The sequence below is a fragment of the Hesperophylax consimilis genome, chromosome 27, assembly GCF_061612785.1.
Source record: "Hesperophylax consimilis isolate HC1 chromosome 27, BYU_Hcon_1.0, whole genome shotgun sequence".
Classification (NCBI taxonomy): domain Eukaryota; kingdom Metazoa; phylum Arthropoda; class Insecta; order Trichoptera; family Limnephilidae; genus Hesperophylax; species Hesperophylax consimilis.
Genome location: NC_142862.1, coordinates 11,396,734 through 11,420,585, shown reverse-complemented (window position 1 = coordinate 11,420,585; position 23,852 = coordinate 11,396,734). Strand labels below are relative to the sequence as shown.

Sequence of the window (23,852 nt, the reverse complement as noted above, 5' to 3'; positions counted from 1 at the left end):
CTGTGGCACAAAGACAGCCACCAATTTATTGAGATATGTTGTGAAAGTTGGAAGGAGGTAGCGCAACACGGCATAATACCCCAAAAAAAATCACACTAAAAGTTTAATTGGTTTCAAAATTATATTTCTACACTATATTTCTATTAGGCGTTTTTATATGGCAGTGATATAGAGAGGAAGTTTTAGTAAGGTAAAATGTACGAGAGGAATAATACGGTAGGAATCCTGGGATCAGTGCGTCCAGGAGTAAATGACGAATGATGTATCTAGGATTGTTGAAATAGTCATAATATTATTACTATCAAAGTTAAGGTTCGTCAAAAATGACGACATATTATATTTTTTCCGAACATGGTCGAAGTTACATGACACCGGAATGTGCGAATGATAGTTTTTATAGCCTTAAAAAATTAAAAACAAATTTGACGTTGGGAGTGCACGAACTTCACGCTTGATATTATTATGAAAATTGTCAAACTTCTTCCCTGAAATTGGCTGAAATTTGTCCAACATGGCGGGTCTGCTCGGTACTATTCTAAGAAAATCTGCCAATGTTCCCCAGGGAACAGTTCTTTTGAAGAACCTCCCGGCGGTTAACAATGTCAAGTAAGCTTTTCATGTTTCTAAAAAGTTGTTTTGTAAGTAATATGTAAAATTTTCAAGACTTCTATAATCGGATTATGTAATTTATTTAAGGTTAGATTTTGACGTCTCTGGAATTCAGTTTTCAGACAATTTTGACATGCAATGTAATTTATTATGATCATGGCGAAGAAGTTTCGGCAGTATATTTCCCAAAAAACGTATGGCGAAATGATTCAAACACTGGTTTATATCCTTTTGAACTAAAATTTTGTAGTATTAATTTTGACAGCAAATTGAAGATGTCTGTGTTATAACTGTTATGTACTGATCTATCCACTTTTATGTATGCAATATGATGTCTTCAGGCCGTAATCATGATCTACTCACTCCACAGACTAGATGTCATTAATTTTAAACATGTAACATTGCACTATATTGTTGACAAAAGGAAATTGTGCTCACGATTTGGGTACTATGAATGTTATTTGTTTTATGTACCTTGCAAAATAGGTTGTTAAATATTCAGAGGCGCACCTTATCCAATTCGCACAAATTATTAAAAAAAACCTTTAATATAGATTCCAAAGCTGTTTTGCTTTTTTTTTCAAACTTAGCAGCTATTTTACAAAATAGGGTTTTATTAAAAATAAGAAAGAAACCCACTGTCATAATATTATGTCAAATCGTAAGGAAAATGGCCTCAAAGTGAACACGAAAAATTTGTCAAATATGGATGTGCATTTTTTTTCTTCTCCGTGGACTGAAAGCGTTGTTCCTCATTGCACTGATATGAAGTGTTTTTTTTTTTTTAAATATTTTGTTTTTATTAAGGATGAGGCATGTCTCTGGATATTTACCAATTGTATTTAGCTGCAGTATATGGCTATCAACTTTAGTTGACTTCTTTACAGTACTCTCACACAGATGTATAACATACACACACTGTGTTTCATAGTTGGAAGCCAAAGAATGTTGAAGCAGTTAATGATATAAAATGAATTTTGATGCCGAATATTGTTCTATTTCATTGTTATTAAAATAAATAGTTTATCTTCAGGACTGAATTCAAATGCGTAATAAACAATGACGTGCTCTTAGAATATTAACTCAGTGTTCATAAACCCTTGCTGTCCCTTTTCCGCTAGTGACAATAAGTAGGTGTAAACAAGGCAAAGGGCTGTTTCTCCCCGGTGGAAGCGTATACCGATGCACAAATATATCTCGATGCAAAGCTTTTTTATTGCAGCCAACTCTCGTTGCGTTACCCATAATATATATTTTTTTTCTCGCAGATTTTTTTTGGTTACATGAATGTTTAAATTTAATTGATTTCGGGGAAGATTTCTAAGTCGTTCGTCACGTTGTGGTGCCTCAGTATGTGTTTGGAGTTTGCGACTTGCAGGTTATCTGCTACCAGTCTACGATTTGTTATTAGCATTTTTCGGCCGCTATAAAAGTAAATGAAAATCAAATATTATTTGAAATGCAACTCAATTAACCTCGTATTATGTTTATTACGGTCCGCCTATCGGTATTTGCTCATACCTGTTTCTTTAAATACGCCCGACATCTCTCGCTCTCTTGCACGTAGAAGTTAAATGGGTGCGGAACGGAGAAAGAGATTCGAATCGGGTTTCACGGTCATAAAAACCCTTATTCCAGGAATTGAATTATTTCACTAACAAATAGTATACTATCTGTTTCTGCTATCGTGGTACGAGAACACGCCGTCAGATGGAATGCAGGAAAACACTTCTTCTTCTTGACATATAAATTTATTAATTCACAATATAATTGCAGAGGATCTTATTTTCCTCTGCTAAAACTTAAACTGAAAGAAATAAAGGTCTAGTTTCCTCTATTCTTCAGTTTTACCTAGGTTTACATAAACCTAGTGATTATCTCACGACTGACAGCGTAGGTACGTCTGTACCTACCAGTTATATGAATACTGCCCTTTTTCTGGGAGGTATCTGTATTTAAACTAAATTCTTGAAGGACATATTACAAAAATAAGATGTTCCTCCCGCTCGTTGGCAAACAACATTCTTAACATAAAATAAAATGCACTTAGCTATTCTTAATGATACAAACGTGACTTAAACAATAGAAATATTTTAAAGGAATTATTTTGAGGAAGATGAAACTTTATTTGGGGTTTTTATTACTATGGGACAGGGGTGGGAAAGGTATTGGCAAATATTTTTAGGCATAATGGTTTAACTAGGGTCATCATAAAATCGAAGGCGAACAGCTCTATTTGAAAACTGCCGCCGCTTGCAGTAAAATGTCACCAATTCTTAAATCATAAATGATACAAACAAGGCAATATGTTTATAAAAATACCAGGCCAATGAATTGTTTTATTGTAGGGTCGAATCTGCAAATGTGGGAAGCTACACTATCTTTAAAAATACGAATTGTGAGAACTGGCCAGAAGGTTAAATTTTACTGAGCAATATGTAATAGTCGCATTCTGGAAGATACATACCTCCTCCCGTGAAGATACTTCACAAAATAGGCAAAGAATGCGACTGTTATCTTTATTAGGTACCTACTGCTTGTCTACAAAAATTACCAGTTAAATTTATTAAAATTACTAAAATAAAAATATTTATGCTACTCTTAAAACTAAAAATTCCGTGGAATATGTAAATCTTATGACTAAAAATCGTGTAGTAGGTAATGTCTTAAAACTAGAAATCCCGTAAAATGTATATCTTATGACTAAATATCGTGTAGTAGGTAATGTCTTAAAACTAGAAATCCCGTAAAAATGTATATCTTATGACTAAATGGTTGTAGTAGGTAATTTCGCATTCACCTCCCCCCGTGAATTCATTTCACCTAGCGGATAAAAAGAATGCGATGGTTGTATCTTCAATACTGCTACTTTAGTAGCCGGTCTGCGAAACGTACCGTGATTTGTTTGAATATCTACAACGCGAACTTGTCCATCGGCTCCGGGGTATACTTTTACTACCATACCCTTTGGCCAGGTATTCCGGGGCAACGTGTTGTCACATAGGATAACTACGTCGCCTACCTTTATAGGTGGTATCACGTCATGCCATTTAGAACGTTTTACCAGTGTAGGTAAATATTCTTTTACCCATCGTGACCAAAATTGGTCGGCAAAAAATTGTGCAATACGCCATTGCTTTTTTAGGCATAAATCGCCGTGATCAAAGACCCCTACGATTGGGGTGTCATATTTATAACCTAACAGGAAATGATTTGGTGTTAGACTTTCGAAATCCTTGCTATCGAGAGAAACGTGTGTGAGTGGTCTACTATTAACTATATTTTCTGCTTCTAACAGCAATGTGTGCAAAGTGTCCGGGCGTGGTGCTTGCTCGCGTAATATGGCGTAAAACGTAGTTTTAATTGATTTTATTAGACTTTCCCAGGAGCCTCCGTGGTGAGGAGATCCTGGCGGATTAAATTTCCAATTTATTTTCCTTGCCGACATTTCGTTATTTAATTTGTCCTGGTTTAGAGATGATAATGATTCTGATAATACCTTATCAGCACCTCTAAGGTTTGTTCCATTATCACTCCAAATAGTTAGCGGGTAACCGCGCCTAGCAATAAAACGTCTGATTGCTAGTATGGCGGAATCCGTAGTCAGGGAATCCGCGATTTCAATATGCACGGCTCTTGTTGATAAACATGTAAACAAAACACCGTACCGTTTTTCATTTCTGCGCCCTATTGTTACTTTCATGGGACCAAAGTAATCCATGCCTGTGTGTGTAAAAGGACGTATATGATGTTGTAACCTTTCCATAGGTAAACATCCCATTAGAGGTGCCTGTGGTTGGGCTCTCTTATTTTTGCAAGTTTGACATATATATTTAATTTTTCTAATAGACTGACGCGCATTAAGTATCCAATACTTTTGTCTTATTGAATTTAAGACGTGTTCAACTCCACCGTGGCTAGACATCTCGTGAAACTGTGTAATTAATAATTGAGCTAACTTATCTTTATTGTCGAGAATTATCGGGAAGACTGTACTTAATTGTACGTCTTCAATCGCCGCAATCCTACCCTGTATGCGTATTATTCCATTTACATCTAAATACGCACTTAATTGTCTTAATCTACTATCTTTTGGCAATCTTTCGTTTTTGGATAAAATTATAATTTCTCTATGAAACGTTCTTTTCTGAGACTCTTTTATAAGAAAATGTTCTGCTGAAGTTAAGTCATCAGCAGTAAGAGAATTATTTTCTGCTTGTTTGCCTCTACATTTGTTGATGAATTTAAAAACGTACGCTGTAGCTCTTAATAATCTTGAATATTTGGAGAATTTATTTAAGTCTATGAAACATGCCGCCGATGTGGCGAGTAAGATAGCCGATGGTTTTAACTCTAATAGTTCTTTGTTTATGCTATCACACTGTTTAGCCAAATTCTCTTGCGGCCATACTTCTGGAGGTGATTTTAGGAATTCGGGACCAGAAAACCATCGCCCCTCTAATCCTAAATCTGTCATCCTAGTATCTCTGGTAGCCTCATCTGCTATATTATCTTTGCATATTTTCGGGCTCACTACTCCCATCTCGTCTATTTTAAAACTCTCTTTGATAATTTCATGCAATTCGCTATTTTCGTTTTCCTGAACATGAAAATTGAATTCTATACTATTTCCCGTTTTCTTTGAAATACGGCCGAGCGCGACCCAACCAAGCTTTGTATAAGATAATGATACCTTATGTTTATCTCCCTGAACTATTTTTCTGGAAATAATTAATTCCCAGTTGTTTTGCCCAATTAACATTTGGGGTTTTACATTCCTTTCAAAGCGAGGAGCATTCTTTAAGAGTTTATTACTCGAAATGTAAGAATTAGATAGCGCCATTTGAGCTGGTATCTTTAAATCCCGAACGGTTCGAGCACTAGCTATGTACGATTCTACTTCGTTTTTACCTTTTATTTTTACATTTATTGACATAGAATCCGCGTTGTTGGAGCTCATTTCATTGACTCCATGCAATGAGAGGTCACTAACTGGTCCAGACAAACCGATTTGTTTGGCTACTTCTTGGTCTAACAATGTGACGGTTGACCCATCGTCTAATAGCGCATGAATATCTCGGCTTCCGAGTGGCCCGTATACCGTAATCGGAATAATTTTTAAAAGTACTTGATTACTTTCCCACGTGTTTGTGACAACTTCATCGGTTTCCACCCGATTGTGATTAACCAATAAATCATGAAATTTTTTGTTTGGTGATTTTAAATTTACTTTACAATTAAAACGGGAATGTCCGTACCCTAAGCACTTATAACAAACATTATTATATTTAGCAATTTCCCATCTTTGCGTTATTGGGACATTTTTAAATTTCTCACATTGCCAAATCTGGTGTTCTCCTTTGCAAACACAGCACGGTGGTTTTCCATTATTAGTGGTGTGATAAAGGAATTTTTTTGACGTATCGTACGAACGTTCGAAATGATTATTTTTGGATGCATAAGGCCTATTAAAATTTTGTTTATTTTGATGTTGATTAGCTTGCCGTGGATGATAATTATTACTATACTGCTTGAAATGGTTATTGGAAGCGAATTTAGTTTCATTACTGATTTTAGAATTAAAACTTATTCCTGAGTCACGTGAATTAATTACGATTTCTTCCAGCCAAAGTGATAAATAGCAGAGTATTGGCTGTGTTGTGTTCCGCCTATCTTTGTCTGTAAGCCACAACGTTCGTAGTGTACTAGGTAGTTTACCGATTAATGTCGATAACAAATCTGGATTGTGCAAATGTCCGATATTTTTAAATGATTTTAACATAGAAATTAAATTTTTTACTTTACAAGAAAATCGAATTATGGCGTCTGAACTGGTATTCTCATCTAATTTACTTAAATTTCGGATCTCACCAATAGTTTTTTGTATGATGTGATCCGTGTTGCCAAAAATATTTTCTAACGTATTTATTATTTCCTTGACATTGCAAGGAGACAATAGAAGGGAAGAAACCGCGTCATGCGCCTCTCCTTTTAACGCTTTTTGTAATCTATATAAATTTTCGCTGTCAGATACTTTTAAGAAGTCTGTGGTATGATGGTATATTGATTTGAACGCAATCCATTCAATTGGATTGCCGTTAAACGTGGGAAGATCATTGACTTTGGGCCTGGTATTATATAAAGACATTGCCTTACCAATTGATTCCGCGAGACGGTCTTCAGTTATAGCAGGTGTTGGTCCCTGGAATCGGCCCTGCGACTCTGGCCACTGTTGCCCGTCGCGTTGCTCTGCTAAGTTGAATGGCTGCTCTGATGTAGGCAGCTCCCAGTAGCTACTGCTTGGCTGCTGATGCTGCGTCGACTGCAGCTGAAGAGATTGCCCTACTAAGGGCTGCTGATGCGATGTTCCTCTGGGTGGGAGTAGCTCGTACCGCCCGCCCTGCTGCTGCTGCTCCAACCGCTGTCCCAAGTGCAGCGGAAGAGCCTGCTCTACCCGAGGCTCCATTTGCGACGGGAGAGTCTGCCCTGCCAAGGGCTGTTGCTGTGCAGTTCTTGTGGGCGGTTGTAGTGATAACCGCCCATCATGGAGCAGTTCCTGTTGCTGCTCCATTTGATCTCGAAGAGGCTGTTCATCGTGATTTCCAAGTTCTGATGATGAACTGTGATGTGACTGGTCCACCCAGTCATTGACTCTATCTTCGAGAGTCCGTTGCGAAGTCCTTGATGCGGCTTCTAAAACGAGCGCCGCATGTTGCTCCTCTGCATCCAATATTGACATTGCTGCAGCCATCTTTGCTTCAGCCATCTCCGTAAGTAGGCGGGCCTTTTGTCTCGTGATGTGCACCTTAGTTTCTGAAGCTTTTATTTGAGCCTCCGTCCAGCTGCTGCTGGTTCCCGCCTTGCTGCCGCAGACAGATGACGTCTTTGAGTGTTGTCCCGCTTCCATGATGCTGCTGTTCCCGATCCGGCTCGAAGGACCATATGTTTCTGCTATCGTGGTACGAGAACACGCCGTCAGATGGAATGCAGGAAAACACTTCTTCTTCTTGACATATAAATTTATTAATTCACAATATAATTGCAGAGGATCTTATTTTCCTCTGCTAAAACTTAAACTGAAAGAAATAAAGGTCTAGTTTCCTCTATTCTTCAGTTTTACCTAGGTTTACATAAACCTAGTGATTATCTCACGACTGACAGCGTAGGTACGTCTGTACCTACCAGTTATATGAATACTGCCCTTTTTCTGGGAGGTATCTGTATTTAAACTAAATTCTTGAAGGACATATTACAAAAATAAGATGTTCCTCCCGCTCGTTGGCAAACAACATTCTTAACATAAAATAAAATGCACTTAGCTATTCTTAATGATACAAACGTGACTTAAACAATAGAAATATTTTAAAGGAATTATTTTGAGGAAGATGAAACTTTATTTGGGGTTTTTATTACTATGGGACAGGGGTGGGAAAGGTATTGGCAAATATTTTTAGGCATAATGGTTTAACTAGGGTCATCATAAAATCGAAGGCGAACAGCTCTATTTGAAAACTGCCGCCGCTTGCAGTAAAATGTCACCAATTCTTAAATCATAAATGATACAAACAAGGCAATATGTTTATAAAAATACCAGGCCAATGAATTGTTTTATTGTAGGGTCGAATCTGCAAATGTGGGAAGCTACACTATCTTTAAAAATACGAATTGTGAGAACTGGCCAGAAGGTTAAATTTTACTGAGCAATATGTAATAGTCGCATTCTGGAAGATACACTATCCTTTTTTTGAAATACCGATGTAAACGAAAGGCACGAAAATAAATTTTAAAAAAGACTCCACACAGCATCCCCAAAGATGACATAGGCCCCGAGGGAAATTATTTTCTTCAGGGCCTCCTGTGTGGAGTAAATATAAAAAAAAAAAAAAAAAAAAAAACTTGCATTACGATTCGATAATTATGTACATATAGTTGGGACCTTTACAAAGAGATTGGTATATAATATTCATGTAAAAACATTGAATAATTTCGTCTTTTCTGCCATTGAAATGAGGGCGGCGCAAAAGGTAGAACTACCCTTCCCGGCCTTAAGCATCAATCGACCGAACGGGTAGAACTACCTTTCCCGGCCGAAGTGTGTTAATAAAAGTTTATCATTTGAAATCAAAGAAGGCGCGATCGGATTAAGGTTAAATCTTAGATGAATTAAAAGAGAAGATAGGTTACTGAGACAACGCGCTTGGTTGCTTATTATTGGTTGCTTAAAATCTTATAGGATTCTTCTTTGGTTCGAAGTCAAGTAGAATGTAATTCTTTGATCTGGGCCTCGATTCTCAACAAAGTCATTCCCTCGAACAATGAGTTGTTGGACCCACTCGTTGTTCGAGTGAAATGACTATTGTCGTTTGACGTATGTAAGTATGTACCTTCGACGAGACTCAAGAATAAGAATAGTTGACCAATGTATGTACTTTCGACGGTGATTGCGAGCGGCCTTGATTGGAGAATTGATACCCCTTTTTCATTTTAAAATCCACTCTGATTCCATTGAAAATATTCAGCATACATTTCTAAGATATATTAACTACTAGCTGTACCCCGCCACGCGTTGCTGTGGCTCAGCCTGTCTGTGCAGATAGAGTAACAATAGCGCATGTTGCTTTTATGTCCAATAGATGGCGCTGTTTTTCAAAATTTCAATTGTTTATACACATGCATATTCGAATGCAACGTTGTGTCAAAGTTTCAAAGCAATCGGTGAATAACTTTCCTAGATTTATGATTTTGAATAAACGAACATTAACATTTTTATTTATATGGATAAACTCTGTCTACCTATAGGAACCGTAAATTATAACTAGTGATGCAACGGAAGTGTCTTAACGGAAGCAGAAACGGAAACAGATGTCAAAAGTAAATCTTAGCGGAAGCGGAAGCAGAAGCGGAAGTGTTAATACTATGAAGAAAAAGCACAATTTTATTTTTTAAGATTTGTTTAATTAAATTTGTATTTTGTACTTTTAGTACTCGAAATTAAACAGTGGTAAATTATATTTTATAAAAAGTAATTTGTCTTCTTTTTCAACTTTGAGTCTGTTTCATGATTGCACTAAACACAACATTAATAAGTAGAGTAGAATAACAGAAGATTTACGCGCTTACGCTAAACGTCATGACTGTCACGAGGTGCGGTGATGCGCAGAATGCAGAATCATAAATAAACCCAGTGTTTCCAAAATACATAAACTATAAACAAACGAACTCGTTGCGACACGTTTGTATCGTTTGTGTCCCGCCCCCTGTCCAGTCGTCCCCGCGCCCCCCGCCTCCGCGCTCCTCGCTGTATTCTCCGTTTAGAGTTCTGTTATAAAGTTTGCGGAACCAGAAACGGAAACGGAAGTGAAAAACTTGCGGAACTTCTGCAGAAGCGGAAGCGGAAGCAGAGCTCTGTTGCATCACTATATAACCACTTGAAAGAATCAAAACAGATATAAGACTTGTTTCCGACTTGACTTTTATTTTTAAAATTGTTGATGGAATTATAGACAGTCCTGATTTACTGAGTCTAATCACCTTCAACATACCAACTAGAACTACTCGATCGAAAATAATTTTTAATTGCAACAACAATATTAGGATGGAGTGATATGTGTTCAACTGCAAGGCTATAATAACATACCTCATAAGTAAATATTAATGTTAGCTTTTACTATACTTTTGCATGTGCTCTATTTTATAATTTCTTTAACAAATTGTAATTCTTTAATAATTTTCCACTAAATTATAATAAATATATAATATGTGTAATATAAATAAAAATAAGTATGGGAGTGTAACCTCACATTTAAATTTAGTAAAATCGGTGACCGGATAAGTCGTCAAAATGACAATTCAACACACCTATAAAACGTGTTATAAAGTTATGAAAAGTGATGAAACAAAAACTAGGTTCAATAGGTTACATATGTAACTGTTTAACCTACTTTTTGTTTCATCACTTTTAATGACTTTATATCACCTTTTAAAGGTGTGTTGAATTGTCATTTTGAGGAGTTATCATGGAACCAGTAAAATCCCATAGTAATGGAAAGTTTATTGTCAAGCTGCACTTAACAATAGTTCCACAGTGCCCTACATCATGTTTATTTGTGGTTCTAGCTCCAAGAGGAGCGCTTCCTGGTTTCCAGACCCTGAGTTCTTTGCAGCGTCCAAAGGCCCGCTGATGGTGAATACGGAGGCCACGAAAGCCATGATGGCTATGCCCTTCAATGGTAAGTTCTGCCTCAGCAAATCCCCTTTTGCAGCCCCTTCCTTGACCACCCTCACAGTGCTGCCCAGCTGGGTGGTGATATGGTTCCCCTGTGTTCACACCGAACAGGCAAGCACACTGTTCTGAGGTGTAACATTAAAAAAAATATGTATTATATTCTCTTGACTTTTTATGGACAGCATTTAAAAAATAATTTTAACTGTAGGTTTCAGATATTGTCTAGATTTGTTGATCGAACTTAAAAAAGAAAATAAAAACATTCCGAGGTTACGAATAGTCTGACTATATTTGAATTCCTCCTACCATAGTAAAAGGCGGAAAATGTTGCTTGTGCAATGATGAAAGACTTACCACATACCAAATGCCATTTGCATACAATTCCGGGAAACACTTTCTTGCAAATAGAGTAGTGGAAGCCTGGAACAAACTTCCATAACATGTCATCCATGCTACAAATAAACATCAATGCTCTTTTAAATATCCTAGATCTGGGATCGGCAGATTTGCAAGTGAGAAAAGCCAAGTTTGTCAAGAAAATGGGATAAAAATGTATCAGAGAACCATTTAATGGGGGGAGGTGGAAGGGAATTTCAGCGAAAAAAGAAACTGGTTTAATATTTTTGCATCCTGGGGATGGTGTGCGGGTGGGAGAATTTCTATGGTAAGAACAAAGATTTCAACAAATAACTTTTATATTAGCGTTTTACGTGAATAAGTTAGAAAAATAAAGAGCTAGAATGTCTGAAGAAATCTAGCTTTAAAAGAGTCGACTTGTCAACACTGATGCTGTTCGAGTCAAAGTTCGTTTGGCGGTTCCATTTCATAAAGCTGGTTGAGTGGAGGGGATGTTGGAGTTGATGTCCGGAGAGACGCAAACTTATGCAAAGGCCGCATTCTGCTGACTCCTGTCCTAGATAGTAGTTTTAGAGTAACGGTAGAGCTGTCGATAATGCAGGGATAGACATAGATTGATGCGAGTACTGGCCTGGCCTGCTTACTGCTGAGACACTGGGCTAATGGCTGTCCAAGCTCCTTTATAATCTAGGTTGACCCTGGAGTTTTTATTTAAAGAGTTGTGAGACAACTTCTTGTTACAACAGATTCTTATTTAGGGAGGATAGAATAATTTAAAATATTTAAATTAAATTATCGAAGGAAGCAAACACTTTGTGGCTTGACATTATTACACAAATTAAAGAATAACTTTGTTTTAAACCACTTTATTACATTTATAGACGTCGACCGGTTTCGGTTGAACTCAACCTTCATCAGGACAGTACAAATATAAACTAAAATATAATACAGAGGAAGATTATTAGGTAAACAATAAAGAAAGAGAAAGTATATAAATGTGAGGGAGAGAGCATCAGGGCAGCGGAGTAGGTAGTGGGGTCGGGGAGGGGTGGGGATTACCCAGGGAGAAAGGAAACATCTTTAAAATAGGGCTTTTAGTGAGTTCTATCTGTTTGTTTAAAATTGGGTAATTATTTTTATTTTTACTTGCTTTTGAGATTTCCAATGATTCTAGATTATTGAGACGTATTCCTATTTTATTTTTATGTAGTATTTGAACTCCTGTCGTTCTATTAAATGTATGATTAGTGTTAATTAGGTGTTCGGCGAATTCTGAAAAACCGGTATTTTTTAAACACCTGACATGTTCTTTTACTCGAATATTTACATTACGCGCGGTTTTACCAATATATATTGCCGGGCAATCGTTGCAATTAAGTTTGTAGATCCCAGAGTGGCTAAACGTATCTTCTTTATCTTTACAATTATTTAAAAATTTGGCTAAGTTATTATTAGTATAGAAGGCCGGCCTAATTTCTGATGGAAGTTTAGATGTGCAAAGGGAAGAGAATTTACTTATGAACAAAATTCTACGCCATTGGGTAGTTAAATTATTATTATTAATAGTTGGTAGAGCATTATATAGAAATTTATTTGTTGCGATTCGGCGAAGTTTTTTTGAAAGGATTTTATCAATAAGATCAGAGTGATAACCGTTGTTATTAGCTATTTGTTTTATTGTAAGGAGTTCGTTAGAAAAATTATTATTAGATAATGGGATGGTGACTAGCCGGTGGATCATGCTGTGAAAGGAGGAATGTTTATGTGAGATAGGGTGGTTGGAGGTGTTATGGATTACGGTGTCCGTAAATGTAGATTTTGACTTTAATTGCAACGTCACTTAATTGCAACGATTGCCCGGCAATATATATTGGTAAAACCGCGCGTAATGTAAATATTCGAGTAAAAGAACATGTCAGGTGTTTAAAAAATACCGGTTTTTCAGAATTCGCCGAACACCTAATTAACACTAATCATACATTTAATAGAACGACAGGAGTTCAAATACTACATAAAAATAAAATAGGAATACGTCTCAATAATCTAGAATCATTGGAAATCTCAAAAGCAAGTAAAAATAAAAATAATTACCCAATTTTAAACAAACAGATAGAACTCACTAAAAGCCCTATTTTAAAGATGTTTCCTTTCTCCCTGGGTAATCCCCACCCCTCCCCGACCCCACTACCTACTCCGCTGCCCTGATGCTCTCTCCCTCACATTTATATACTTTCTCTTTCTTTATTGTTTACCTAATAATCTTCCTCTGTATTATATTTTAGTTTATATTTGTACTGTCCTGATGAAGGTTGAGTTCAACCGAAACCGGTCGACGTCTATAAATGTAATAAAGTGGTTTAAAACAAAGTTATATTTAAATTAACTCGATTACTAACATATAGTGAAATTAGATATAAGTGCATCAGCAGAATGCTGCCTACCTAATAATAATAATTGTTGTTTCCAGGCAAGTTGGCCCCTGTGGAAAGGGAGATCAAGAACATGTTCCTGAACTTTGGACCGCAGCACCCCGCTGCTCACGGAGTGCTTCGGCTGGTCTTGGAGCTTGATGGGGAGGTTAGTCTCACTTTCTATTCAATCACCAGCAAGTCTCATCTGTGGGTGACCTCTGCTTCCGAGATGATGCAATTACAACGGTCATCAGAACACAAGATCGAGCCTTAGAAACTTGACGATTGTTGAAGGAGTAAGATAAAATATGGGAGAAAGCGCAAAGAGCCTACGGCCTGAGTTATGTTGTCCGTTATCTTTAGTCCTTTTCATGTCTCTAAGTGTCCCTGTCTTGGGCGACTTCAGCAGCCTCCGACCATATGGGGCCCAGCCTTTAGAGTTGCTATAGTAGCCGGCGTTCTACCGGTTGCAATGAATGTATCAAGGTTTTATGTGTGGTCAATGTTTTCCTTGTTTTCAGCACTAATACATACATAATATTTTACCTATGAATATGTCGATATATGTACTATGAATAAAATGATCTATTTAACCCTTCGGGCTTCTAAATATTTTTACCTACAAGTCCCAACGACGTTGAAATGGAATGAATTTCTCATGGAATTTCAGAATGCTTCCAAAGTATTTTAAATGTCCTATTTATTTCTTTGTATGTCATAAAAACAAATACTATTTTAGAAACTAAATAATATAAACTCTCTCTCTAAACTGTTTGCATTTGAAATAAACATCGATATTTCTAAATAATAAAATTTTAATACCAAACAAGAAAATGTTAACAAAAATACTTACCGAAACATTTTGACTCGAAAAGTCCATAATTTTGAAATTTAGAAAACCCATTCGTTTTATGCAGGGAATTAGTAAGAAAACTGTCACTTCATTTTTTCAATTAAAAAACATAAATAATATTTTACCTTTCAACTGTCAAAAAATCCCGCCAATTTGTAATACTGGAATACTTTGACAATTTTTAGGATTTTATCAATGGAATCGAGTATAAATATTTGAGACAAACTGAGAAGAATAATTATTTCCCTTTCCAATGACGAATGAACGAATATAGAAAAAAAAGGTTATGGATCATAAACATATCGATCAGATCTGTTTTTTAAGGCTTTAATAAAATAAGATGTTTGTGGCTTGTAATGTCTTTCCGAGGCTTGAAAGGTTAAGTAATAAATGTGATCTATACATTTTATGGCGTCTACATAAAATAAATAGCTTTGTATACACCACTATTTAATCAAAAGAATCGACATGCTTCAAAACCAATGGTTGAATAATAATTTCATATTTATTATTATATTTTTTTTTGGTAAACTAATGTTTTAAGACAAGGTTTTTTATGCATAGCACAAAGGGTAACAATTATTTTACAAGCAATAATTATTCGCCTGAAACACTCATCCACATTGAAAAATCTCCTGATAAAAGAAACATGACGCCAACGGGACTCGACCCCGAAAAAAAAAAAAAAATTAATATTTGACAAGTTCAAGTATTTCACCTAAAAATGTAGACAATTTGTCTCGACGCCATCTAGTGAGAGAGTTAGCACTTACAATGCCTTTCTCATATAAAATAAAGTTGGTTGTTTTCAGGTGAAAAAATGTAACAAGCAGTAATTGTTGAATGAAACACTAGTATATATTGAATAATTTCGCGGGTAAGAGATAAGCCGCCATAGCTCAGTGGTCAGAGCTGTCGACCGGAAATCGAAGGGACACGGGTTCGAGTCCCGTTGGCGTCATGTATCTTTTATCAGGAGATTTTTCAATGTGGATGAGTGTTTCAGGCGAATAATTATTGCTTGTAAAATAATTTTTAATAATTTCATATAAGTTTAGCCTGACGAAGAAACCATTGGTTTTGTGGTGTGTAGAAAGTTATTTATTTTATTTAAAGTAAACTGTTCATTTTTATCCAATTTAAAAATGACAATTCTAAATGTACAGCACCAGAGCTCGAGGAATTTTCTTGCACAGTTTTCTAAAATTTGTCTTTAATGCCAAGTTATTGTTATTATGTTCCAGACCGTTCGCAGTGCAGACCCGCATATTGGCCTACTGCACCGCGGCACGGAGAAACTTATCGAGTACAAGACGTACACACAGGCACTGCCGTACTTCGACCGCCTCGACTACGTGTCCATGATGTGCAACGAGCAGTGCTACAGCCTGGCTGTCGAGAAGCTGCTTAACATCGATGTGCCCATCAGGGCCAAGTATATCAGGAGTGAGTCCACATTATGAAACTGATAAGTTTTTGCTTCTGTAGCAACACCTAGTAGCATCGATTTTGGAATAAAAGTTATTATGTTCATATTGTGTGAGGTTATTCTCAAATGGCATATGTAATTCTTTTCTTTAAACATTTTTTTTTCTAAAATAAAAAAATATTTTATAGTTAACAAATGGCTTCTTTGTCATTTTAAAAGAAGTGTTAAAAAATAACACGTCCCATTTTAGAAAGTAACACTAATTTCTAAATACCCTTTGATGTTTATGTGAAAATATTCAATTGTACCATAGTGATTTTTTAAAGTAACTCTAGTTTTCCATTGAATTATCTGGGGCTGCCATTTAAATCGCATCTCTTGACGCCCAATGGTGATAAAGGAATGTATCGGTGTTTCGCCACATATAAAATTTCTGCTGATCGTGTCACTTTTTCAAGTGTTGAGAATGTCTTTTTACATTATGCAACTTTTTTTTTTCCACAACTCCACACAGGAGGCCTTTGAGAAAAATAATTTCACTAAGGGTTATGTCATCTTTGGGGTCGCTGTGTGGGAGTGTTTTTGAGGAGAGGAAGGAGTGAATATGGGTCTTAAATAAACTCATGCTGTAGGAGGGAGGGAACACGGCAAATAGCTCCACAGCCGAGATGTTGAACTCACGAATGTAGAAACAACCCGTTTTCATGTGACAAATGTCAATCGTGTACAAATGGTGGGCTCACGTTTGGTGTGTTTCCCAACTATGCACCAGTGCCGAAGGGATCAATGATGTTGGTTCCTCCGAGCATCTGTCATTGAAGTATCGGTAGAACAAGGACATTCCCACCTAACACCTATGCTCTCTGTTTCTGCACAGAGTCAAGGGTGTTTTTTCTGGTATTTTGGGGCTCCAGACCAGAGGTGGCCGCCAAATTCAACAGTGGGGCGCACTTGCGATTTGTACAGGGTTAACAGTTGTGTACTTTTAAAGTATCTGCGGGCCCTGCACAGTACGCCCAGCTTCTGAGAGGCGAACTTGACTCTGGCTTCTATGAAGCCTCCGTGCCTGAGCTGGTCACTTAGGGTTACACCAAACGGTTATATCAAAGGAAGTCTCGTTGGGAAGATTGTTTCCGTTGAAGGAGATTAGATTGTCATTTCGATCCCTTTTAGATGTAATATTAACGAAATACGCTTAATATTCATTAATCGACGACAATTGACAGTTACGATACGAATCTGTAATACGAGATTTGATTAGCGATAGCATGCATAATCTCGAGCATGACAATGTTTCTAGGGACTCATTTTAAATGATTGCAATGTAACCACAATAACAAATTAATATAGTTGTCTTCTTTCTTCTTGTTTGATGTCAGTAGACTCTACAAGGGAACAGAGTGAAAGAGGGAAGTAGATGGCAATCTTGCAGATTCAACATTAAACAGCAACAGAACGCATGCGATTCTTGTGTGTAGATAATCTACTCTGGACTTGTTCTAATGTTTGTTCCGTTACTTTTCAGCTCTGTTTGCGGAAATCACCCGTTTGCTGAACCACCTGATGGCCGTGGGTACGCACGCCCTCGACATCGGAGCCATGACCCCCTTCTTCTGGCTGTTTGAGGAGCGCGAGAAGATGATGGAGTTCTACGAGCGTGTGTCCGGCGCGCGCATGCACGCCGCGTACATTCGGCCGGGGGGAGTTTCACTCGTAAGTTGTCACGCATCTTAAAAATGTCTACGGCTTCCCCAATTGAATATTGTGAGGCTGAGGATAGTTGGGAAGGGAAGGAGATGAGGAAGAGGAAGACATAGACGGGGAAGCTGGCTATTCAGATCTCGTCATCAAACATGGCTAAAGGCATACCGGGAAGACAATACCGAGAGTATCTTTTTTTTTTTTTTTTTTTATAGTGAATACCTCACAAGAGTCCCAACTGCTCCCGTCTGGAGCCAGTGAGACTATGGCATCCCCAATTGGGGGATGTTGTGAGGCTGAAGGTAAGTGGGGAAGGGAAAGAGGAAGGCGGGGAAGTACCTGGCTATTCAGATCTAGTCACTAAACACGGCTAAAGCCATTTGGAGCAACGTTTCAATTCTGAATGGTGGTCTTACACCAGGGCGATACTGGTAGTATCTTCCACTCTGGAACGTGCCGCAAATATACTATATATTATTTTAATTAATTAATTGTGAAATAACACAAATTAATCAAATAAAATTTATTTGCGCACGCCGGGTTCGAACCCGCGACCTTCGGAATGGTAGTCCAATGCGTTACCACTGGACTATGCCGGCCGTCATCTTCTACTCTGATGGCATTTCCAGTTTGTTTGAGACGATGTATGAATGCGAATAAAGCATGGAGTGAGTGTCAAGACATCTACAATCTTCCCAACAAGTCTTCAATTGATATGCCTGGTGTAACTCTAAGTGGCCAGCTATACCACTGAGGCTCCATCGAAGCCAGTGATAAGTTAACCTCTCAGAAGCTAGGCATACTGTATAGGGCTCGCAGATACTTCAATAGTACACAACTGCTAACCCTGTGAAAATTGCAAGTGCACCCCACTGTTGAATTTGGCAGCCACCTCTGGTCTGGAGACCCAAAATACCTGAAAAAAAACTCTCGACTATGTGCAGAAACGGGCGGTCTGTTTGATAGATTTTCCTCTTAACAAACAGATTGCATTCATTAGAGCAAAGAAGTCAGGAGGGAATGTTGTCCTTGTTCTACCGGTATTTAAATGGAAGATGCTCCGAGGAACTAATCTTTTCTACAACTAATTCTTGAGTTCAATAGTTCTGCTGTGTAATGATTTGCCGGCTTCTGTGTTTCCTCCCTCCTACAACATCGATCTCTTCAAGACCCTAGTTCACTCCTTTCTTTCCTCAAAAATACCCTCCATGCAGCATCCCCAAAAGACGAAATTATTATGAAATTATTTCCTTCAGGGTCTCCTGTGTGGAGTTAATGTATAAAATAAGTCAGGGTTATGTGACGATCTACTCTCGCTGCCTAACCCCCGAAGAAACAGCGCGATGGTTAGTTAGTGCTTGATTAAAATATTTCCTACTCAACATGATGTTATCTCAATCTGGTTGTTGCAGGACATGCCGCTGGGTCTCATGGACGATATTTACGACTTTTCGTCCAGGTTCGCTGAGCGCCTCGACGAGGTCGAGGACGTGCTGACGGTGAACCGGCTGTGGGTGCAGAGGACCAAGGACGTAGGCGTCGTCTCGGCCGAGGACGCCCTCAACTACGGCTTCAGGTGAGTCTACCTACAAGTTCGCCGAGCGCATGGGTGAGATGGAGGAAGTGCTGATGATGAACCAGCTGTCAACCGTGTACAAATGTTGGGCGCACGTTTGGTGTGTTTCCCGACTATGTGCCAGTGCCGAAGGGATTATGGTTCTAGCATCGATATGCTGCTATAGGCCAAGCCATGATGTGCATAGTGTAATCTGTCAGCACCATTATGTAAATGTTAAAGAGTCCCAACAGCCCGAAGCCAGTGCGACTATTATTATCTTAAATTGAATTATAATTATATTATGAGGCTGAAGGTGGAGGGTAAGGAGATGGGAATGAGGAAGGTTGGGAAGTATCTGGATTTTCAGATCTGGTCACTAAACACGGCTAAAGCCATTTCAAGCAACATTTCATTCTGAATGGTGGTATTTCACCAGGGGCGATACTGAAAGTATCTACCAATCTGATCTCTTGGCTTAGTGTCCAGGTTTCCAAGCCAAGTGTTTTATGTTATGTAATATACTGTACAAATATATTTTTAAAAAAATACCATAATACATATTACAATATACATATATATATAGTAATATACATACACGAAAAGTACAGAAGAATGAAGAACATGTATGTATGTACTGTATATTTGAAGAATAATAATAACACTGATATATAATAATTGTTTTGCAGTGGTGTGATGTTGCGCGGATCCGGCATCAAGTGGGATCTGCGTAAGACCCAACCTTACGATGCGTACCATCTCATGGAGTTTGACGTCCCCATCGGCACGTATGGAGATTGCTACGACAGGTGAGCCGAAAATAAGATGGGTGTATGGTATTTTTTAATAACCGACAAGTCAGCCCTTACGGCAACTGTTTTGCTATTTCATATTATCATATTTATTTCTATCGGGTGTAGAAATATTAACACTTACAGCCAGCAAAGCGAAGCTAATGGACGCACTCGAAATGTGGTGCTGGATGCACTAATATATCCGTTCTGGAAGAGCTAGACATCCGCAATCTATTAAATGTCTGCTTTCGGCGTTTTCTACTTTGGACACGTTGCTTGCCAAACTGAGAACTGGAACCTGAAGAAACTCATTGTCACTGGGACAGTAGAAGGCAGGAAAAGCAGAAGAAGTTCACCGACGGGTTGGAGTGGAGGAGCCGTGTTTACCAGGGAAAATGGAGTGGGGGTTAAAAACTACACGCCAACAACCAAAGAAGTATCATAAAAATCACTTGACACTAATTGTTTTTGTTTGTTCACAGATATCTGTGCCGCGTGGAAGAGATGCGTCAGTCGCTGAGGATCATCGACCAGTGCCTCAATCAGATGCCCCCCGGTGAGATCAAGACAGACGATGCCAAGCTGTGCCCCCCTACCAGGGTTGAGATGAAGGTAGGGCTTACAAACCTGATGATTTGCTGATCATACTGCAATACTAGGAATCTTACCGCTTACAATTACCTCTTATACCAAAACACTTACCACTTACATTTATCACTTGCACTTACCGCTTGCAACTAAACTTACCCCTATTACTTACAATATTTCATCACCCTTGAGGTGATTTTAATCAAAAACGATGTTATGTAAGGTTGATCATATATATTATAGCATACACTTAATGCTTACAGTGAATGTTATCACATATATTTTATTGGATGTAGAAATATTGACACTTACAGCCAGCACATCTCAAAACCTGTTTATCAATGATACGAGGGTTGTTCAAAAAGGTTTAAATTAGAAATTTGTGTTCCTGTAAATTAAAAAACCGCATAGTAAAAATAACACATTTTATTACATGTTTCTTAAATCTATAGCTTTCAAAATAGTTGCCATTTAAATTCAAGCACTTGTCATAGCGTTTCACCAATTGTCAAATTATTTCTGCATAAAACTCGGCCGCCTGGGAATGTAGCCAGTCTGTCTCAGCATTTTGAAGATCTTCATCGTCATCAAGTGCTGGGCCCCAAGCCATTTCTTCGAGAGTAAAATATGGAAATCATCCGTACAGTCTGGACTTGGCTCCATCTGATTTCCTTCTGTAAGATGATGTAAAAACAGAATTAAGTGTTTTTTACTGTTAATGTTACTGGCCGGTGGGTTTTTATCCATATTATTTTCATGCTTTGACTTATTATTATCTCCCATTCTTACTTTTATATTATTATTGTCATTGTTATTGTCTTCGCTCCTCATTTATATATGCTCTCCTTTCACTGTCATCTCTGTTTATAAAACTTATTCGTGTAATTAATATGTTGTTAATGGACAATTTGTCCGTAAATAAATAAATAAATAAATAAATAAATAAATTAGTAATTTGCTTGATTCGTTTGGGGTTTGGACTGTCTACGGCTGTTGGATATTTTCTCACCATGTCAATACTATCACTTTTGTCTTGGAATCTTCCCAAAGCGTGTGCTAACGATTGTGTATGTTGGTTGATTCTTGCAGCAATCCATGGAGGCGCTGATCCACCACTTCAAGCTGTTCACTCAGGGCTATCAGGTGCCCCCGGGAGCCACTTACACTGCCATCGAGGCCCCCAAGGGAGAGTTCGGCGTTTACCTGGTGGCTGATGGATCCAGCAAGCCTTACCGGTTAGTTCAGTTCGCACATACATACCATCGTCAGTGGTATTTCAATTTCAGAATCGAAACTTTGCTTTTATTATGTGAGTTCCAACTGCTCCCAATCGTTTGAAGCTGGTGAAACCATGGCATTCCCAATCGGGGTATGTTGTGAGGCTGAAGGTAGTGAGGAGGAGAAGGAGATGCGAAAGAGGAAGTACCTGGCTGCGTACATATTAGTGCCATTTCACACAATGTTTCGATTCTGAATGATGGTCTTTCACCAAGGAGAAATTGATCTATCTCATTGGACTTATCTCGCTTATTATGTTATCTTGTTTCCTATGTTACTTTTTTTACCAGTGGATTGTTTTTCAAGCACATCTGTGTGTTAATTTATAAGACCGTGCTCGGCGCTTGCGCACATGGACGATAAAATCAGAATCGCTTGCGCTAATGTCACTGTAGATTCTACTGTTTATTTCATGAATGTTTGCGCAGTTCTGCAAATTTTCGCTCGACAGTATTTTAATGATTTTCCTACTCCGACGATTGAGAGGTTACGTATCCTTGTTTCGTAATTTATCTTGTTTCCTGTGTTACCTTGTTTCTTACATTAACTTGTTTCCTGTGTTATCTTGTTTCCGATGTTACCTTGTTTCTTATGTTATCTTGTTCCTTTGCAGCTGCAAGATCAAGGCGCCCGGCTTCGCCCACCTCGCAGCCCTGGAGAAGATTGGCAAGAATTCGATGTTGGCCGACATAGTAGCAATCATCGGTACCCTGGACGTCGTATTTGGAGAGATCGACCGATAAAGTAGCAATCTGCAATCTCCGCTTACCGGCCGGACCCTGCCCCGCACTGATCCACACACTTATCTATGCAGATATTTTGGATACAAAAAAATCTTTGTGTTTTTAACCTTTACAACTCAATCTATCCATCACACGGCATGTTTTGACACAATGTATGTTACGATGCTTTAGTGAAAGATCACAGATCAAATATGCAATATCCGCGCAAAGCGATAGTCGCCGATAGATCACATGTACGGCAGCCGTGCAGGTAAGGTTAAAAAATAGTTTAGTTTGTTTGTTAGTCCGTCTGCTGCAGAGATAAGCGTGTCAAGCTGTAACAGTTCTTTAACGATGTATATAAATATATTAGTGAGATTTAATATCACACTAACCCAACCTAATCATCAGACTTATGGAGATGTTTCAATATTATCAATGCTTTCATAAAATATGTGTTTTTTTTTATGTATACTGAAGAAAATCTCTATTATTTATTACATTATAAGTAGAATCTGTTATTTTCTTTATTGATGCAATTTTTGAAAATGAAAATCATTATTTATCATTGATAGGCAACAAACTTACCTTTGTACTGTCTGGCTGGACTTATAGATATTTTCTTTTGTAAATATTTTATAGCATAAGTAAAAAATAAATGATAATTTATGTAATTTGATTTATTTTAATTTCACTTATTAACTAACTAGTGTAGTAGTGGTAGCCAGAGTGGATGGCACGCAACTTGGTCTTAGCGTACACTCCTCGTTTCGTTCACACTGAATCGTCTCATACATACTCTTCTGTTATTTAAACTCTGGCGTGGTTCTTTTAATAAATTAAAATTGCAAGGGATTTAAACAGTACCTATCTATCCATCATGTTATTTATTCAAAAGGATAGCGGAGAGGACGAAGTGCCACAAAATTCAGTCTTGCTTTATTCACACTCCTAGTAGTCATTCACATTCCCAGTGATGTAGGAGGTATTGTCACAACAGAGTCCTAACTGCCGGGAGCCAGTAAGACTATGGCATCCCCACATTTTGGTTATTTTTTGAGGCTGAAGGAAGTGCGGAGGGAAATGGGATGATACAGGTATAGGCACCTGGCGCTAGTAGAATTTTGACATCCCTTGTCAAAACCAATTCACACCAAAATTGCTTACGACCATCCTGTGAATTATGAGAGAGGAAGTACTACAGAAATTTCCTACTGAGTACTCTAAACATGCTGGAGGAATACGTATGCGGGTTGTAAACAGAACTAATGCCATCTGTATTTAATATTTTCAGTTGACTGTTGTTTATACATGTTGTTCCTTGGCAAGT

At 37.9% G+C, this 23,852-nt stretch overlaps 1 protein-coding gene across 1 annotated transcript; it reads left to right on the top strand.

The window, feature by feature from the left end:
* Positions 1 to 447: 447 nt before the first annotated feature.
* ND-49 (NADH dehydrogenase (ubiquinone) 49 kDa subunit) lies at positions 448 to 23,185 on the top strand. The gene is made up of 10 exons (XM_089647981.1): positions 448 to 606; positions 10,726 to 10,838; positions 13,659 to 13,768; positions 15,700 to 15,901; positions 17,410 to 17,597; positions 18,998 to 19,161; positions 19,830 to 19,949; positions 20,417 to 20,546; positions 21,612 to 21,757; positions 22,414 to 23,185. Exons 1-10 carry the CDS (start codon positions 512 to 514, stop codon positions 22,541 to 22,543), a joined length of 1,398 nt encoding a protein of 465 aa, XP_089504107.1. The 5' UTR covers positions 448 to 511; the 3' UTR covers positions 22,544 to 23,185.
* Positions 23,186 to 23,852: the final 667 nt, after the last annotated feature.